At 44.0% G+C, this 19,062-nt stretch overlaps 1 protein-coding gene across 1 annotated transcript in view; it reads left to right on the top strand.

Annotated features, from left to right (window-relative positions):
• Positions 1-19,007, top strand: part of rps21 (ribosomal protein S21) — an 88,667-nt gene extending 69,660 nt beyond the window's left edge. The window contains exons 4-6 of the mRNA XM_060937923.1: positions 14,131-14,202; positions 16,816-16,871; positions 18,946-19,007. Of these exons, the coding sequence (XP_060793906.1) occupies positions 14,131-14,202; positions 16,816-16,871; positions 18,946-18,961 (144 nt within the window). The 3' untranslated portion in view covers positions 18,962-19,007. The remainder of the gene's footprint in view (positions 1-14,130; positions 14,203-16,815; positions 16,872-18,945) is intronic.
• The last annotated feature ends 55 nt before the right edge of the window (positions 19,008-19,062 follow it).

Genomic DNA, 19,062 nt, shown 5'->3' with positions numbered 1-19,062 from the left:
AATGCTCTAAAACTTCCTGGTAGATGGCTGCGTTGACCTTGGACCTCAGAAAACACAGTGGACCAACACCAGCAGATGACATGGCACCCCAAACCATCACTGACTGTGGAAACTTTACACTGGACCTCAAGCAACATGGATTCTGTGCCTCTCCCCTCTTCCTCCAGACTCTGGGACCTTGATTTCCAAAGGAAATGCAAAACTTACTTTCATCAGAGAACATAACTGTAAGGGTCAGTTAAGCAATAATAATTTAAGTTAAAAACAGTTAAAAATGAATGATAATTTAAGAACATAGAAAAAGAACATAGAAAAGAGTTCCATGTTCTAAATCTTATGATGTGACATTACTATAGTGGTAACTATGGTAACTGACTGTGTATACCTTAGTTTCGAGTCAGAACATGGTAGAAGCAACACAGGTCTTTTGACCGTGCGCCAGACTTTGTGATTTACCTTGTTTTTAAGTAAACATTTTAGAAAGACAAGGGAAGTTGTCATGTCTCGTCGCTCACGTGGAAAAAGGGTGTTTTTTTGACTGACTCCAGAAGTGGTACAGTAAAACAAGGAAGAGCTAACGGAGTGCCATTACATTTAGTCAAAAGACTAGCTTAACGAGCGGAGCTGGAGTTGCACTGTGTATGTGTGAGAGAGCTGGGCCTGTTGCATGAAAGAAAAGAAGGAGAGTTCATCCAAGGATGCTGAAGCAGAAACGGACTATTGTTTGAAATATTCTCCAAGACAAGGTACTGATAGATCCTCGTAATATCCAAGTGCAGTAAGACGAGCAGACGTGAAGTGGATAATTACGGAGCTCGAGCCGAAATTAAAGGACGATTGCAAACAAAAAATGCAAGTTACGGATTTCCCCTGTGAATTGTAATGCAAGTCTTGAGTCAAACAACGTGGAGTCTGGCATTATTTTGAAAGGTTGTATTGCACTCGTTTTATGAAGAAAAGTGACTTTGAAGAAAAGTGCTTTTAAACTTTTGCATACTACTTGAGCCTTTACTCTGCAATATAAGATGGCTAATGAAAAGCAGCCAAGCTGTCTTGAGGATACAATGGAACAGGGAAGGTCACGCAAGCTGACAGAGAAAGCACTACAGGAGAAATTACAAAGGCACATAGCACTGAGGAAGCACAACTTAGCTCTCACAAGTAAAATAAGGGACGTGGAGACATTGAAGAGTGATGCTCAAAATTTACAAAGAGTCAAAGAAGTGATGGAAAATGATTTTGCACTTCATTTACAGGGGCTTAGTCACCACAACAATGAAGTCGTAAATCTTTTGGCTGAAGATGAAAAAATATATGACCAGGAAAAATGGTTTGAACCCAAAATGGCATCCATCACAAAATTTATGAAAGAAACTAAAAAACAGATTGCAGACGTACATGAATCCGTACTGCAAAGAGAGAAGGATGAGGACATTGACCTCCAAGATACTGTTACACCAAGTGACAGCGTTTCTCAGGTTGATGTCAATGATGATGGGCACACCCGCCCATGTGGATCTCAAGTTAGTCGCACGTCATCCACAACCCGAGTCTCAGCAACACGCATTAAACAAGAAGCGGAACATGCAGCCCTGCTTGATCGTGCGGCTGCACAAAAAAAAGGCAGCAGCTTGAGCTTGACCCCTCCTAGAACTGCCACCTTATTGTGGTGGAGGGGTTTGTGTGCTTGAATGATCCTAGGAGCTATGTTGTCGGGGGCATTACGCCCCTGTCAGGGTCTCCCAAGGCAGACAGGTCCTAGGTGACAAGCCAGACCAAGAGCAGTTCACCAAAACCCTTATGGAGAATCAATCAAGGACCGTGATGTCGCCCGGTATGGCGCAGCCGGGGCCCCACCCTGGAGCCAGGCCCGGGGTTGGGGCTCATATGCGAGCGCTTGGTGGCCGGGCCTTTGCCCATGGGGCCCGGCCGGGCTCAGCCCGAAGCGGTGACATGGGCCCAACCTCCTGTGGGTTCACCACCCAAAGAGGTAGCCGTAGGGGGCCGGTGCAGTGTGGATTGGGCGGCAGTCGAAGGCAGGGGCCTCGACGACCTGATCCCCGGACACAGCGGCTAGCTATTGGGACATGGAATGTCACTTCGCTGGGGGGGAAAGAGCCTGAGCTTGTGCAGGAGGTTGAGAGGTACCGGCTAGAGATAGTCAGGCTCACCTCCACACACAGCTTGGGCCCTGGAACCCAGCTCTTCGAGAGGGGCTGGACTCTACACTTCTCTGGAGTCACCCATGGTGAGCGGCGGCAGGCTGGTGTGGGCTTGCTTATAGCTCCCCAGCTCAGCCGCCATGTGTTGGAGTTTACCCCAGTGAACGAGAGGGTCGCATCTCTGTGCCTTCGGATTGGGGAGCGAGCTCTTGCTGTTTGTGCCTATGGGCCGAATAACAGTATAGAGTATCTGGCCTTCTTGGAGTCCCTGGGAGAGGTACCGAGAGGTGCTCAGACTGGGGACTCCATTGTTCAACTGGGGGACTTCAATGCTCACGTGGGCGACGACCATGACACCTGGAGGGGCGTGGTTGGGAGGAACGGCCTCCCCGATCTGAACCCGAGTGGTGTTTTGTTATTGGACTTCTGTGCTAGTCACGGTTAGTCCATAACGAACACCATGTTCGAGCATAGGGGTGTCCATAAGTGCATGTGGCACCAGGACACCTTAGGTCGGAGGTCGATGATAGACTTTGTCGTCGTTTCATCTGATCTCCGGCCCTATGTCTTGGACACTCCGGTGAAGAGAGGGGCTGAGCTGTCAACTGATCACCACCTGGTGGCGAGTTGGATCCGCTGGCGGAGGAGGAAGCCGGACAGACCTGGCAGGCCCAAACGTATGGTGAGGGTCTGCTGGGAACGTCTGGCCGAGCACTCTGTCAGGGGGGCCTTTAACTCCCACCTCCGGGAGAGCTTTTCCCAGCTTCCGAGGGAGGCGGGGGACATTGAGTCTGAGTGGACCATGTTCTCTACCTCCATTGTAGACGCAGCTGTTTGGAGCTGTGGCCGCAAGGTCTCCGGTGCCTGTCATGGCGGCAATCCCCAAACCCAGTGGTGGACACCAGAAGTAAGGGATGCCGTCAAGCTGAAGGAGTCCTATCGGGCCATGTTGACCTCTGGGACTCCTGAGGCAGCTGACGGGTATCGGCAGGCCAGGCGTGCTGCAGCTCGGGCAGTTGCGGAGGCAAAAACTCGGAACTGGGAGGAGTTCGGGGAGGCCATGGAGAAGGACTATCGGTCGGCCTCGAAGAAATTCTGGCAAACCCTCCGGCACCTCAGGAGGGGGAAGCAGTTGACCTCGACTGGGGACATTGTCGGGCGGTGGAAGGAATACTTTGAGGATCTCCTCAATCCCACAGTCATGTCTTCCATTGAGGAGACTGAGGCTGATGACTCAGAGGTGGACTCGTCCATTACCCAAGCCGAAGTCACTGAGGTGGTTTGCAAGCTCCTCGGTGGCAAGGCACCGGGGGTGGATGAGATCCGCCCTGAGTATCTCAAGTCTCTGGATGTTGTGGGGCTGTCTTGGTTAACACGCCTCTGCAACATCACGTGGCAGTCGGGGACAGTGCCTCTGGAGTGGCAGATTGGGGTGGTGGTCCCTCTTTTTAAGAAAGGGGACCAGAGAGTGTGCTCCAATTATAGGGGAATCACACTTCTCAGCCTCCCAGGGAAGGTTTACTCCAGGGTACTGGAGAGGAGAATTCGACCAATAGCCGAACCTCGGATCCAGGAGGAACAATGCGGTTTTCGTCCTGGTCGCGGAACACTGGACCAACTCTATACCCTTCATAGGGTGCTCGAGGGTTCATGGGAGTTTGCCCAACCAGTCCACATGTGCTTTGTGGATCTGGAGAAGGCATTCGACGGTGTCCCTCGTGGTATTCTGTGGGGGGTGCTTCGGGAGTATGGGGTTCGGGGCTCTTTGCTAAGGGCTGTCCGGTCCCTGTACGAACGGAACAGGAGTCTGGTTCGCATTGGTTCTGATAAACTGTCCTACACGTCAATGCATCCTACAAAGCCCCACTGCACATGCGCAGAGCACAAAACATCATTTCTTGGCATTTGAACAGATTTTTGTCCTACATCAGCTGTGCTATAAACGGTGCAGAATAGCAGCATGCATTCAATCTTTACTACTTAATCCGTAAACCTGTTCAAAACAAATAGTTGACCATCTTGAAGTGTTCCAATAAAATGAAATCATTCAAAATTAGTTGTGGAAGTTTGTTTTCTGTGTGCTGTTGCGTCGCCAGACAAGGAGAACAGCTGGATGAATAGGAGAAAGGTAAAACTCAGTTATTTAACTCGAGTGGAGGTGGAGAAAATGAGTTTAATTCCAGAAATGGTGGACTGACACTTTAAGTGGAATGTTATGCTTCTCTGGGTTGGATGTGTTAAATGAAAGTAAGCTTTAAAAAAAGTTATTGACTGAATGAAAACTGTATTGATGCTCCAATATGTTATGCTGTTTTATGTCTTGCAATAAAAATAACATTTAATTACATTGTGTAAGTGAGACATTAATTGTTCAAGTTGCTGATACTTACAGACTATAAGTAAGGTGTAGATTCTGCAAGTAAACCTTACAATCAGGAATTAGGTACCCATTACACAGCTGAAAGTAAGAGAAACCCATTTAACACCAGTAAACACAACTTTCCTCCAAGTAACCTTTACTAGCTGGTATGAAGTAAATGTTACTAGTTGGTTTTAAGCAACCTTTTTCAAGTTCAACCTAATTCAAGTTCCAAGTAAGGAGAACAAATATTTTCAGTGGAGATTACTTTTAAACGTAAAGATAACTTGAAAGAGAACAAGTTATATTACTTAATTTATTTGAGGCAACGAGTTTCCACTTTTTTTCAAGCAAGCTTAACTTATTCTTTTTTACAGTGAGTGTAGTATATTCTGATGGGGTCATTTGAATTGTCAAAACTTCCTACATTCATATGTTAACATAAAGGCATATTCTGATGGTCATTGAGTTGTCAGAAAGTCCTGCATTCATATATTAAAGAAAAAGAATATTCTGACGAGGTCGTTTGAACTGTCAGAACGTCCTACACTCCTATTTTAATGTAGAAGCATATGTCAGAACACCCTACATTCATATATTGTAAAAACATATTCTGATGGTCATTTGAATAGTCAGAACGTCCTACTTACTGTAGAAGCATATTCTGACGTGGTCATACGAGTTGTCAGAACGTCCTGCGGCGTCATTTGAATTGTAAGAACATCCTACACTCATATTTTAATTGAAGCATTTTCTGAAGGGGTCTTTTGAATTGTCAGAACATCCTACATTCATTTATTAATGCAGAAGCATATTCTGATGGGGTCATATGAGTTGTGAGAACGTCCTGCGGCGTCATTTGAATTGTAATAACGTCCTACACTCATTTTAATAGAGCAAATGGTACTTGTGAATAGTGACAAAAAAAACCTATTAATTCTGCATATTCTGACAGGGTCAATTGAAGAGTCAGAGCGTCCTAGATTCATATGAATGTAAAAGCATATTCTGACGGAGTCGTTTGAATTGTCAGGACGTCCTACATTAATATATGAATGTAAAAGCATATTCTGACGGAGTCGTTTGAATTGTCAGAACGTCCTACATTCATATGAATTCTGACAGGTTTGGTGGACGTTGTATCAATGTAGAAGCATGTTCTTTGCAGAGGGAAAAACCGCGAACTATGACTAAAAGTTAAAGTTGAATCACACTGTAGGATTTCCTGCAATGTAGGACTGCTCGACAGACATGTCTGACATCCCCTCCTACCGTAGGACGCTTCGTGGATGTAGGACCGTTTATTAGAACACCGGCAGTAAGTCAGACCTGTTCCCAGTGCATGTTGGACTCCGGCAGGGCTGCCCTTTGTCACCGGTTCTGTTCATAATTTTTATGGACAGAATTTCTAGGCGCAGCCAAGGGCCGGAAGGAATCCTGTTTGGGAACCACAGGATTTCATCTCTGCTTTTTGCGGATGATGTTGTCCTGTTGGCTTCTTCAAACCAGGACCTTCAGCATGCACTGGGGCGGTTTGCAGTCGAGTGTGAAGCGGCTGGGATGAGAATCAGCACCTCCAAGTCCGAGGCCACAGTTCTTGACCGGAAAAGGGTGGCTTGCCCTCTCCAGGTTGGTGGAGAAGTCCTGCCTCAAGTGGAGGAGTGTAAGTATCTTGGGATCTTGTTCACGAGTGAGGGAAGGATGGAGCATGAGATCGACAGGCGGATCGGTGCAGCCTCCACAGTGATGCGGTCACTTTACTAGTTCGTCGTGGTGAAGGAGCTGAGCCAAAAGGCGAAGCTCTCAATTTACCGGTCGATCTACGTTCCGACTCTCACCTATGGTCATAAGCTTTGGGTAATGATCGAAAGAACAAGATCGCGGATACAAGTGGCCGAAATGAGTTTCCTTCGCAGGGTGGCTGGGCGCTCTCTTAGGGTGAGAAGCACAGTCACTCGGGAGGAGCTCGGAGTAGAGCCACTGCTCCTCCACATCGAGAGGAATCAGCTGAGGTGGCTCGGGCATCTTTTTCGGATGCCTCCTGGACGCCTCCCTGGGGAGGTGTTCCAGGCATGTCCCCCCGGGAGGAGGCCCCGGGGAAGGCCCAGGACACGCTGGAGGGACTATGTCTTTCGGCTGGCCTGGAAACGCCTCAGTGTTCTTCCCGAGGAGCTGGCCGAGGTGTCTGGGGAAAGGGAAGTTTGGGCTTCCATGCTCAGACTGCTGCCTCCGCGACCCGGCCCCAGATAAAGCGGAAGACGACGAGACGAGCTTGAAATGGCTGCATTTCAAGCTCAAAAGGAGATTGAAATGACCAGACTTAAAGTCGCAAAAGAAGAACTTGAGCTGGAGACTGCATTAGCTGAAAGTAGTGCAAAAATAAAGGTGCTCAAAGAATATGAGAACTCAGAAGATGGTTTGAGTGGCCACAGACAAGCACAAAAGCTACGAGGTGGGAACGTGAAGCAAGTAAGAACCAGCTTTCCTCTTCAACCAGGCAGCACGAACTTTCACGCACCACCACAAACGCGGCACAATGTGGTTCCACAAGATTTGAACTATAATGCGCCAACCAACAGAGATGAGGACGTAATAAAGGTCATGCAAAATCAGAATGTAATTACTGAACTGCTAGTTAAACAACAGAAGCAATCTCAGCTACCCGTGAAGGATATTCCTGTCTTCAGAGGTGATGCACTGCAATACAAATCATTCAAAAGAGCATTTGAGCACTCAATAGAACAAAGGACAGACAATGATCAAGACAAATTGTACTTTTTAGAACAGTTTACAGCCGGTGAACCCCAAGAGTTAGTCCGCAGCTGTGCACACATGCCACCCAGCAAAGGCTACTACGAAGCAAAGCGTCTGCTTCATAAACACTATGGGGATGAGCTACAGATCGCCAGTGCATACATCGATAAGGCATTAAAATGGCCGCAGATCAAGTCAGATGATGGAAAGGCATTGAGTGCTTATGCAATGTTTTTGGTTGGATGTCGCAACTCTATGGAGGACATAGACTTCATTTTTTTTTAAAAGATTTTTTTTGGGCTTTTTTCACCTTTATTGGATAGGACAGTGTAGAGACAGGACAGGAAATGAGTGGGAGAGAGAGACGGGGAGGGATCGGGAAATGACCTCGGGTCGGAATCGAACCCGGGTCCCCCGATTTATGGTATGGCGCCTTAGCCACCTGAGCCCCGACATAGACTTCTTAGACAAGATGGACAATCCTACTAACCTACGAACAGTGGTATCCAAACTACCTTACAAAATGAAAGAACGCTGGCGTGCTGAAGCTTTTGATATCAAAGAGCGAAGAGGCATAAGAGCAAGGTTTGCTGATTTAGTGAGTTACATAGACCGCCAAGCTAAAATAATGCTTGATCCCCTCTTCGGTAATATACCAGACAGCCGCTCAGTCACAACTGGAAAAACTGAGCACAAAGAAAGGTATCCTGCAAAGAGAGAGATCCGTGGAAGCAGTTTTGCCACAAACGTTTCAGCTGAAAACCAACGGTCTCCAGGATCATATGTGAAGCCAGCAAACTCAAGCAAGACAGGGATTGCCTTTGAGAAGCCATGTTTGTACTGTCAGCAATCTCACACCCTAGCTACATGTAGCCAAATCAAAATGCAGCCACACAAAGAACGCGTGGAGTTCTTGAAGCTAAAGGGCCTGTGTTTTGGATGCTTAACCCCTGGCCATCTCAGCAAATTCTGCAAAAGAAGAATCGAGTGTAAAGAATGTGCATTAAAGCACCCAGACATTCTACACACACCAAAAAGGGAAGTTTCTGTCTCACCTGACAAGAGTGATGGTGGCCACGGAAATAAAGTAAGTTCTGTTTCATCTGAGAAGGCTTGTGGTGCTCACAAAGTAGTAGTATCATGTGCTCAAGTTTCTATCGCTCAAGAATCTTGCAGCCTCACAGGGGCCGGAGAACCTGAATGTGTACTGTCAATAGTACCAGTGAAGATTAAGTCAAAAAAGGGTGACAAGTATGTGGAAACGTTTGCTTTCATGGATCCAGGAAGTACAGCAACATTCTGCACTAGAGACCTGCAAAGAAAACTGAACGTTAAAGGGAAACCAACGCAAATACTTCTCAGCACCATGGGTCAAAACAAACCTGGGGAACAGAAACTCATGAACAGTTATGTGATATCGGACCTGGAAGTGTGCGGACTGGAAGACAACAAGCATATTCAGTTACTCAAGGTGTACACTCAACAACATACCTGTTCACACTGACAACATACCAAAGCAATCAGATATAGAGAAGTGGCCTTACCTCAAAGAAGTACGCTTGCCAGAAATAGAAGCGGACGTAGGCCTATTTATTGGAGTAAACTGTCCAAAGGCAATGGAGCCATGGTGCATCATCAACAGTAAAGATGGAGGACCTTATGCGGTGAAGACTGCTGTTGGCTGGGTCGTGAATGGGCCCATAAGAAAAGAGCTGGATGACACAGAGAATAAACCACCTCAAATGTTCAGTGAACATGATCTCTGTGATGGAAATTGAGAAGTTGCTGGTCCAACAATACAATGCTGACTTCCCAGAGCGTAACTACGACGACAAAGAAGAGTTGTCACAAGAAGACAAACAATTCATGCAGTCTGTGCAGGAAACAGCAACTTTAGAGAATGGACATTACAGCATTGGATTGCCACTCAGGAACAGAAGGCTTCAAATGCCTAATAATCGTTGTGTGGCAGAACAGCACATAGCCACTGTACTCAGAAAGTTCAAGAAGAATCCTGGGTTCTATGAAGAGTACAAGGCCTTCATGGACACCGTTATTGACAAAGGCTACGCTGCTCAAGTTCCAGCACATCAGCTGAACCGTGATGACAACAGGGCGTTTTATATACCACATCACAGGGTGTACCACCCTAAAAAAGGAAAGTTAAGAGTGGTCTTCGACTGCACAGCCTCGTTTCAGGGCCGGTCCTTGAATGATGAGCTACTTCAGGGACCCGACATGACCAACACACTGGTTGGTGTCCTCTTAAGATTTCGTGAGGAGCCAATAGCCATGATGGCAGACATCGAGTCTATGTTCTACCAAGTCAAGGTCCCAGAAGAGGACGCAGATCTCCTCCGCTTTTTATGGTGGCCCAAAGGCAATTTGGATGGGCCTATGGAGGAATTTAGGATGTCGGTGCACCTCTTCGGGGCCACCTCATCGCCAAGTGTCACTTCATATGCACTGAGAAGAACTGCTGAGGACCACAAAGCCACTGCATCCCCCGAAGCTGTGCAAACAGTCCTGCATAACTTTTACGTAGATGACTGTCTGAAAAGTGTAGCTACAGAAGATGATGCAGTGACCTTGGCTCGCGATCTTCGCACTTTGTGTGCCAGTGGAGGCTTCAGTCTAACAAAATGGACGAGCCATAGCAGAAAGGTGTTAATGTCCATCCCAGAAGCGCACCGAGCCAGTGAAGTAAAGGATCTGGATCTAAGCCATGACACTCTACCAATCGAGAGGGCTCTCGGCATACAGTGGAATACAGAAACAGATGATATTTTCACCTACAGTATGAAGCTACAAGACAAACCGATAACAAGAAGGGGCATTTTATCAATCATCAATTCAATCTACGACCCCCTCGGGTTCCTGGCTCCGGCCATCTTGCCTGCTAAACTCCTGTTGAAAAGGCTTTGTAAAGAGCAACGTGACTGGGATGAGAACATCGCTGAAAAACATGCTGAGGAGTGGAAAAAATGGAAAGATGATGTTACTCACCTCTCCAAGTTCCATGTGGACAGATGTTTGAAACCATCAGACTTCGGATGCATCGCTGCAGCACGTTTGCATCATTTCTCAGATGCCTCAGAGTACGCATATGGCACTGTGTCTTATCTACTGCTAGAGAACAAGCAAGGCAAGAAGCATTGTTCCTTCCTGATGGGGAAAGCAAGAGTGGCTTCACTCAAACAGGTCACAATTCCCCGACTCGAGCTGACGGCAGCAGTCGTCGCAGTGAAGATAGACAAGATGTTACATCAAGAACTTCAAGTTCCACTGCAACCATCTATCTTCTGGACAGACAGCACAACCGTGCTCAGATATATTGACAGTGAAACTGCTCGATTCAAAACTTTCGTTGCAAACAGAGTCACACTGATTCGAGAAGCCACCAAGCCTTCTCAATGGAACTACGTTGGAACAGCAGAAAATCCTGCAGATCAAGCTAGCAGGGGCTTGAAGGCCAAGAGCTTGATGCAAGGAGGAACATGGATTAATGGACCAAACTTCTTGCTGAACAATAAATGCGATTGGCCAACACAACCTATGGAAAGGGAAGAAAGCCTTCAAGATGATCCAGAAGTCAAAAGCACAGTTACCGTACAGTCAACACAATCGAAGTCAAAGATAACATGGAACCAATTAACAATTTGATCTACTACTACTCTGACTGGCATAAGCTAAAAAGGTCGGTTGCCTGGATTTTAAAGGTAAAGAAAACTTGGCAGCAACTGAAGGATGAAAGAAAAGAGTTCACAAGAACAAAATCAGTCAAACTGAAAAGGACCCTGAAAGGCAAAGATCAAAATTAGGACAGCATATGGAAAAATGCAAAACAACGATAGAACAGAGATCACTTACCTTGGATGATCTGGCTGCCGCAGAAAAGGAGATAATTATGTTTAGCCAAAGACAGAAATTTGGAGAAGAAATCAAAGCTCTGCAAAAAGGCAAACAAGTCAGTTGCAACAGTCGGCTGTTCAAACTAGACCCAATCCTTCAAGATGGCATTTTGAGAGTCGGAGGAAGACTTAACAAGTTGGCTATGCCAGAAAATGTCAAACATCCAGCGATACTCTCTAAGCACAGTAGAGTCGCCATACTGATTTTGAGAGACATACACCAAAGAACAGGACACTGTGGACGGAGTTATGTTTTGTCACAACTAAAATGCAAGTATTGGATCCCACAAGCCAATTCTGCCATCTGAAAGATAATCAATAAGTGCACAGTGTGCCGCAGGACTAATGGAAAGGTCGAAGAGCAAAAGATGGCGAACCTACCTGAGGACTGCCTTATGCCCGACAAACCACCTTTTACAAACACAGGTGTTGATTACTTTGGGCCATTTGATGTCAAGCAGTGCCAGAGTACAGTCAAGAGATATGGCATGATGTTTACCTGCCTCACCCTCAGAGCTGTGCATATTGAAGTTGCAGACAGCCTCGACACAGACTCCTGTATTAATGCCATTCGACGTTTTGTAAGCAGAAGGGGTCAAGTCACCATCATGCACTCTGACAACGGCACAAACTTTGTGGGCGCTGAAAGGGAGATGAGAGAAGCCATACAGCACCTGGATAATGATAAGATTGAAAGAGCTTTGCAACCAAAGGGAATAAAGTGGATATTTAACAGTCCAGCAGCTTCCCACCAGGGCGGGATCTGGGAAAGACAGATTCGCACAGTGCGAAGAATCCTCCATTCCCTGTTGAAAGAACAAGCTGTGAATGATGATTGTCTTCAGACAATAACGTGCGAGGTCGAGAGTATCATCAACGGCAGGCCGCTCACAAGCATCTCAGATGATGTGAATGACCTTGAGCCTCTAACACCTAATCACTTATTGCTGCTGAAGTCTCAACCCAGCGTGCCACCAGGCATCTTCAACAAAGATGACACATATACAAGAAAGCGATGGAAGCAAGTCCAATATCTTGCAGATTTATTTTGGACTAGATGGACGCGCGAGTATCTTCCTCTCCTCCAAGAACGCCAGAAATGGTCAAGACCAAGGAAAACTTTATTACTGGAGATGTCGTGTTACTAGTGGACGGCTCTTCTCCTCGCAATTCCTGGCTCATGGGAAGAGTAGTCGAAACATTACCGGATTCCAGCGGAATGGTGCGAAGAGTGAAGATAAAAACCAAGACCAACATCTTGGAAAGACCTGTCAACAAACTGTGCTTGTTGGAAGAAGCAGCGTCAGAAGAGACGATTGAGTGAGATGTGAAAAAAGTAAAAATCATAAGAAGCCAGTTGGACTGTTCAGAGATATTGAAAGGAATTTGAATGTTTAAATTTGTAATTGCTTAGTCTTCCTGCCTAACCAATTAGGGGCCAGGTAACGTAAGGGCCAGTTAAGCAATAATAATTTAAGTCAAGGGCGGGTGGCGCATAAGGGCGATTGGGCGACGCACTGCCAAAACGAAAAAAAAAAAAGTTTCTTTTTTTTTTAAACAAACTTTCACCAGTGCTGCTCTAGGCCGTTTTAATCTGTCTCTGGGTATCATTGTCCAATCAGGGTGGTCTTGCTTCTAGAGTACTGCCCCTTTTGGGGCGATTTCAGTCACGTTGAAAATCGCCCAAGAGTTCACTGACAGAGTCCCATGTTAATATATATTTTTTCTCCTAACTGACACTTCAATGCAATCTCTATGGGTTCCGGCGGGGCTTGCCCTAACGTGCTTTCGTCACTGCGAAGCGCGGCAAAGTTGCGTTTGATCCTCTCAGTTTCTGAGGTGAGATGGATGTGGAAAGCAATTCAGTGCGGTCCTTAAAAGAAGTTCCATCAAAGAGACAAACCTTTAGCAGACCTGCGACACAAAAGGTTTTTCAGTCACATCCCAAGAATCGGCAGTGCGATTCACAGTATGTAGTCGGGTAAAAGATCTTAGTTTAAATGAAAGGCCAGTGTCTAAGACTATCATCAACAAGAGGACCAAGCTCCAAGTCACTGATTCCACCCACACTTACACAACTGTGTGTATTTAAGATGCAAGTTGTATCTTAAATACACACAGTTGCGTCCTGAATAGCTCTCTTTTATTCAGTCTATTACCTGATTTAAGTCATATGACACTAGGTATCAGAGATATTGTATAAACTTTTGGTAGCATATTTTGGGCGCTTGACCTTAATTTGGGCGCCTACGATGTTATCCGTCGCAGGTTTCATATAATTGAAAGGCCTGCCCATCCCTAGCTGTGATTTATAACAAATTGATGCATTTGGTGGATTTTTTTTTCATGAAATGTAAATTCCACCAAATGCATTGATTTGTTATACACACACATGCATACCCCCTGACCATCACCTGCTTTTTGTCTGCTTATTTTCCTGCAAGTGAATTCTCCTATTCCAGAGCTGGTTTTGTTGTCCTCACAGTTATTGTTACAAATCAAAAGGTTCAGGATAAATCAGTCTTTCCCAGTAATACAACCCCCTCATCCAACCCCAACTGAGCTGTTTTTGAAGTCCCTGGAAAAACGTCAGAGGAACTGAACTAGCTCTCGTTCAAGTAGATTGCAGCATTATCCTTTTTTTTTTTTACTTTTTTGCCTTGTGTTCTTGTGTATTGTCACCTGAGAGATGCTACATACAGTTATGGAGCTTAAAAAATGTAATTTAATTAGACATTAATAGACCACAGTAAATAAGCTTTTTGAGCAAATGGATAAACAAATCAGAAGCGTATATATTATAAATATCAATGCGGCACTTGAACACCAATCCAAGTTTGTGTTCCAGCAGCTGATGGAATGTAGCAGTGCTGTCTGTTAACGTTAATTTGTCCAACAATAACTGGCCGATTATTTCTTTTCCAATCTCTTCCAACTTCCTCAGGTTGACAAGGTCACAGGCAGGTTCAATGGCCAGTTCAAGACTTACGCCATCTGTGGTGCTATTCGGAGAATGGTAAGATGTACATTGAATCAGTCATTAAAGGAAAACGCTGGAATTTTTTAAATTGGGCCCTATTTTCCCATCTGTTTGGGTCTAAATTTTTACTAGGGACAAGAACTATTGAAATCAGTCCAGTATTGAATTAGAATACTATAATTGGCAACTGCAAAACAGTTATACAGTGTAATTCTATAGCTATGGCAATCCCACTCAGACCTTGCTGCTTGGACCCCCAAGTATATAGATATGCCTTATCAAATATAACGAGAAATATAAAAGATACCTGTGTAATTTTTTTGGAATGAGCCTCTCTGTTTTATATTTAATTGGAATTACCAGTCATTTGCTATACTACTCTGTGTCTTGCAAAGATTTTTGTTCAGAAAACCAAAACCGCTGATTCTCACTACCATACATCGGTCATCTCACACAACCCTCTTCCTCAAAAACTTATCAATCCTCAGTGATGTAATAATATTTGGAGTGCGGTGATTTTAGCACCTTCTTAAATATTGCTTCCCCCCCCCAGGCACATAACTGTTGGCAACATGCTGTCTACAGGGAAAACTGGCAAAATAAACTGATCAGGCTAAAACAATAGAAAAAGATTTGTAAATATCTTTAGGCTTAAGACAATCGTCTGAATGGTAGAAAGCAGTCTGATTTCTTGAGTTTCAAAATTTAACTAAGTTCAACTAGAAAAATTTTCATATGCAGTAACCAGAAAAATAACTATTAAACTTAAAAAAAAAAAAAATCTGGGTGTGCAGTGCTATACTAAGCGTGAAGTCATGTACAGTGGTGCTTGAAAGTTTGTGAACCCTTTAGAATTTTCTATATTTCTGCATAAATATGGTCTAAAACATCAGAATTTCACACAAGTCCTAAAAGTAGATAAAGAGAACCCAGTTAAACAAATGAGACAAAAATATTATGCTTGGTCATTTATTTATTGAGGAAAATGATCTAATATTACATATCTGAGTGGCAAAAGTATGTGAACCTTCACTTTCAGTATCTGGTGTGACCCCCTTGTACAGCAATAACTGCAACTAAATGTTTGCGGTAACTGTTGATCAGTCCTGCACACCGGCTTGGAGGAATTTTAGCCCATTCCTCCGTACAGAACAGCTTCAACTCTGGGATGTTGGTGGGTTTCCTCACATGAACTGCTCGCTTCAGGTCCTTCCACAACATTTTGATTGGATTAAGGTCAGGACTTTGACTTGGCCATACCAAAACATTAACTTTATTCTTCTTTAACCATTCTTTGGTAGAACGACTTGTGTGCTTAGGGTCGTTGTCTTGCTGCATGACCCACCTTCTCTTGAGATTCAGTTCATGGACAGATGTCCTGACATTTTCCTTTAGAATTTACTGGTATAATTCAGAATTCATTGTTCCATCAATGATGGCAAGCCATCCTGACTCAGATGCAGCAAAACAGGCCCAAACCATGATACTACTACCACCATGTTTCACAGATGGGATAAGGTTCTTTTGCTGGAATGCAGTGTTTTCCTTTCTCCAAACATAACGCTTCTCATTTAAACCAAAAAGTTCTATTTTGGTCTCATCTGTCCACAAAACAGCATTTTTCCAATAGCCTTCTGGCTTGTCCATGTGATCTTTAGCAAACTGCAGATGAGCAGCAATGTTCTTTTTGGAGAGCAGTGGCCTTCTCCTTGCAACCCTGCCATGCACACCATTGTTGTTCAGTGTTCTCCTGATGGTGGACTCATGAACATTAACATTAGCCAATGTGAGAGAGGCCTTCAGTTGCTTAGAAGTTACCCTGGGGTCCTTTATGACCTCAGCGACTATTACACGCCTTGCTCTTGGAGTGATTTTTGTTGGTCGACCACTCCTGGGGAGGGTAACAATGGTCTTGAAATTCCTCCATTTGTACACAATCTGTCTGACTGTGGATTGGTGGAGTCCCAACTCTTTAGAGATGGTTTTGTAACCTTTTCCAGCCTGATGAGCATCAACAATGCTTTTTCTGAGGTCCTCAGAAATCTCCTTTGTTCGTGCCATGATACACTTCCACAAACGTGTTGTGAAGATCAGACTTTGATAGATCCCTGTTCTTTAAATAAAACAGGGTGTCCACTCACACCTGGTTGTCATCCCATTGATTGAAAACACCTGACTCTAATTTCACCTTCAAACTAACTGCTAATCCTAGAGGTTCACATACTTTTGCCACTCACAGACTGGATAATTTTCCTCAATAAATAAATGACCAAGTATAATATTTTTGTCTCATTTGTTTAACTGGGTTCTCTTTATCTACTTTTAGGACTTGTGTGAAAATCTGATGATGTTTTAGGTCATATTTATGCAGAAATATCGAAAATTCTAAACGGTTCACAAACTTTCAAGCACCACTGTACATGGAGCTCAATAAGAATAGTGAGGTTTTTTTCTCATCTCAAAGTTCCCCCAAGTTGAAATGTAGATGGACTTAAGTTTTTTATTCTATGCCTCAGATCTTTCCTGTTAGGTCTGAACATATGACGGGCAACTGATTACTTGCTTTGAACCGCCAGGTGGTTTAAAATCCAACAGGTGTCATGAAAAAGAAAAAAAAAAGATTTTAATGTGATTGTTTTATTTTGACAGGGCGAAGCCGATTACTCTCTCCTGAGGCTGGCAAAGAACGACACTATTGTGTCAAAGTAAGTAACCACTTTTTATCCACATGTATTACTTAAAGATCTGATGACACAAACATGACTCTATGCAATTTCTTAAATAAACTATACAACATGGCAAACATGTTAGATTTCTGTTATAATTACATGAAAAGAAGCTGTTGTTACGCAAATATCCAACTTTTAATTGCACAGCGCAAGAAAACTGGGTCCGTGGCTCGCGGCCATGCTGTGACGTCAGCGGAAGAACACGCTGCGGTTCACTGGCTGTTCTACTCAATGGAAATGGCAGCTAGCATCACAGTTCTGAACAAAAGAACAACCAAATACTGGTACTTTAAGCAGTGATCATGATGGCATGATTTTATCTGATTTTAAATAAATGAGATTGATAATGTGAACGTTCACAACTAGTACATACAAACTCTGCAGCTTCTGGTTCAGCAGCTGCATCATACTCCACAAAAACATCAGCAAGAACCAATATAAATGGAAATGCAATACACTAAGCTCAAATGACTTTTGGAAAGTATAATTTCTAAATTTTTTCTACATATTCTTGAAGTTGGTCATCGGGGTACTTGCTACCGTTCCCTAACAACGCATGGCAAAGGGTAGTGTTGCTACGAGTACTTGCTAAAGCCTCCGGTGAAAGATCCTCAATGTGCTGATAAGACATACAGTTCTATATAACACACAAGTGTCACGATAATCACAAAACAGATGCAACTTGTTAAAATACCTAATTAAGCAATCATGTGTTGATCTCTTCCGAATGGAATCTATGATAGCCTTTTGCCTCTCGTTGCTAAGCGGCAGTTACACAAAAGCCGCAAGCTTTCACAAGCAAATACATGAGTGATATCACGCCGACTTTATGATTACATTTATGATTATCATGAATGTGTACTCTATGATGTGTACTCTGAGTGCTCTGGAGCGAGTGACTTCCAAGATGGCCACGCAGACCACAGTGTTACTATTTTTAGCATCATCTCGGAGCACTCTATAGCTCTACGTACCTTTATCTTATGTCGTTTCACAACACATGTTCTGACAGGAGGACTGTCTTTGGAGGAGTCGCCTTGTCCCAGGCGACTGCTGGATCCGGCATAGCTACTAGTAGACCCCCTCCGGAATACTGTAGGCACTGCTGATGGTAGTAACACACGTTTGTGCTGAACTGCACACCCAAGAGATTCTTTTAAGCTGGGAAGGGTGTCAAAACAACCCAAATCGAAGTGTTCAGAGCACAGGACGGATGTTGGTGAGGGCTCCCACTTGTCAAGAGTGCGCCTGACTTGCTTCACCCACTTCGCATGCACCTCGGGATCTCTGGGAAACTTGAATAAACTTACCCCATCCTTGTGGGTTTTGGAGCAAAAGCCGGCAACACAACACAAAGGCATAATAACTATATAATTAATATATATATATAAAATAATAATAATAATGTATAATAATAATACTAATAATGACAAACTGAACACCTGTTGCATCAACAACAAACTGGTAAGTGAGGAGGAAGATTCTTTCGATGACGTCATATAGCCCCTCCTCCTCATTCGTCTCCTAGGTACTGCAGCCCCGTCAAATTTGCCCAAATAGCCGCGTTTATCATAACTTGTAAAACAGGCGCCTTCGTGAATTAATATATGGATCATCGGGAATTACTTATGTTATAAAACATCGCCAAAGATGTCAAAAACGTGTCATCAGATCTTTAAACGTTTCTTTTGGGCCAAAAAGTCTTGGGAAGCAGTTTGGAAATAAACTGTTAAAGGAGTAAAAAGTCTCTTTGTTCCCTATTCAATTCAAATAAACTTGGTCTTGTATCAGGCTTTTTTTTTTCCTGTAAAATTAACATTTAACCTGCTTTATAGTAAAGAACTGTTTTCGATTTTGATCTTGAGCTGCTTATTCCATTTAACCATTTATACACTTGAATGAGTACAGTGTCTCTACAGTCACAGATGGCTGTTCAACTTGTTTAGCAAAATAATAATTGAAAGAATAAACACTGAACAGCTTGTCAGATGGAAAGTGGAGATGAAAGTCATCCGAGTTTGTTTCTAATTACATTCTTTTCTTGTTACAGGAACATACAAGTTTAAGAAAGGACACCTGTTTCTTTGTAAAATAAAATGGAGAAGAAAACAATAGTTGTGTGTGGGGGGGGTGTTTTTTAAGTCCTCTCAAATTGCATGTAATAAAC

The sequence above is a fragment of the Neoarius graeffei genome, chromosome 13 (assembly GCF_027579695.1).
Source record: "Neoarius graeffei isolate fNeoGra1 chromosome 13, fNeoGra1.pri, whole genome shotgun sequence".
In the NCBI taxonomy this organism is placed as follows: domain Eukaryota; kingdom Metazoa; phylum Chordata; class Actinopteri; order Siluriformes; family Ariidae; genus Neoarius; species Neoarius graeffei.
The sequence above is the reverse complement of the archived record's forward strand: the minus strand, read 5'-3'. Positions and strand labels throughout refer to the sequence as shown.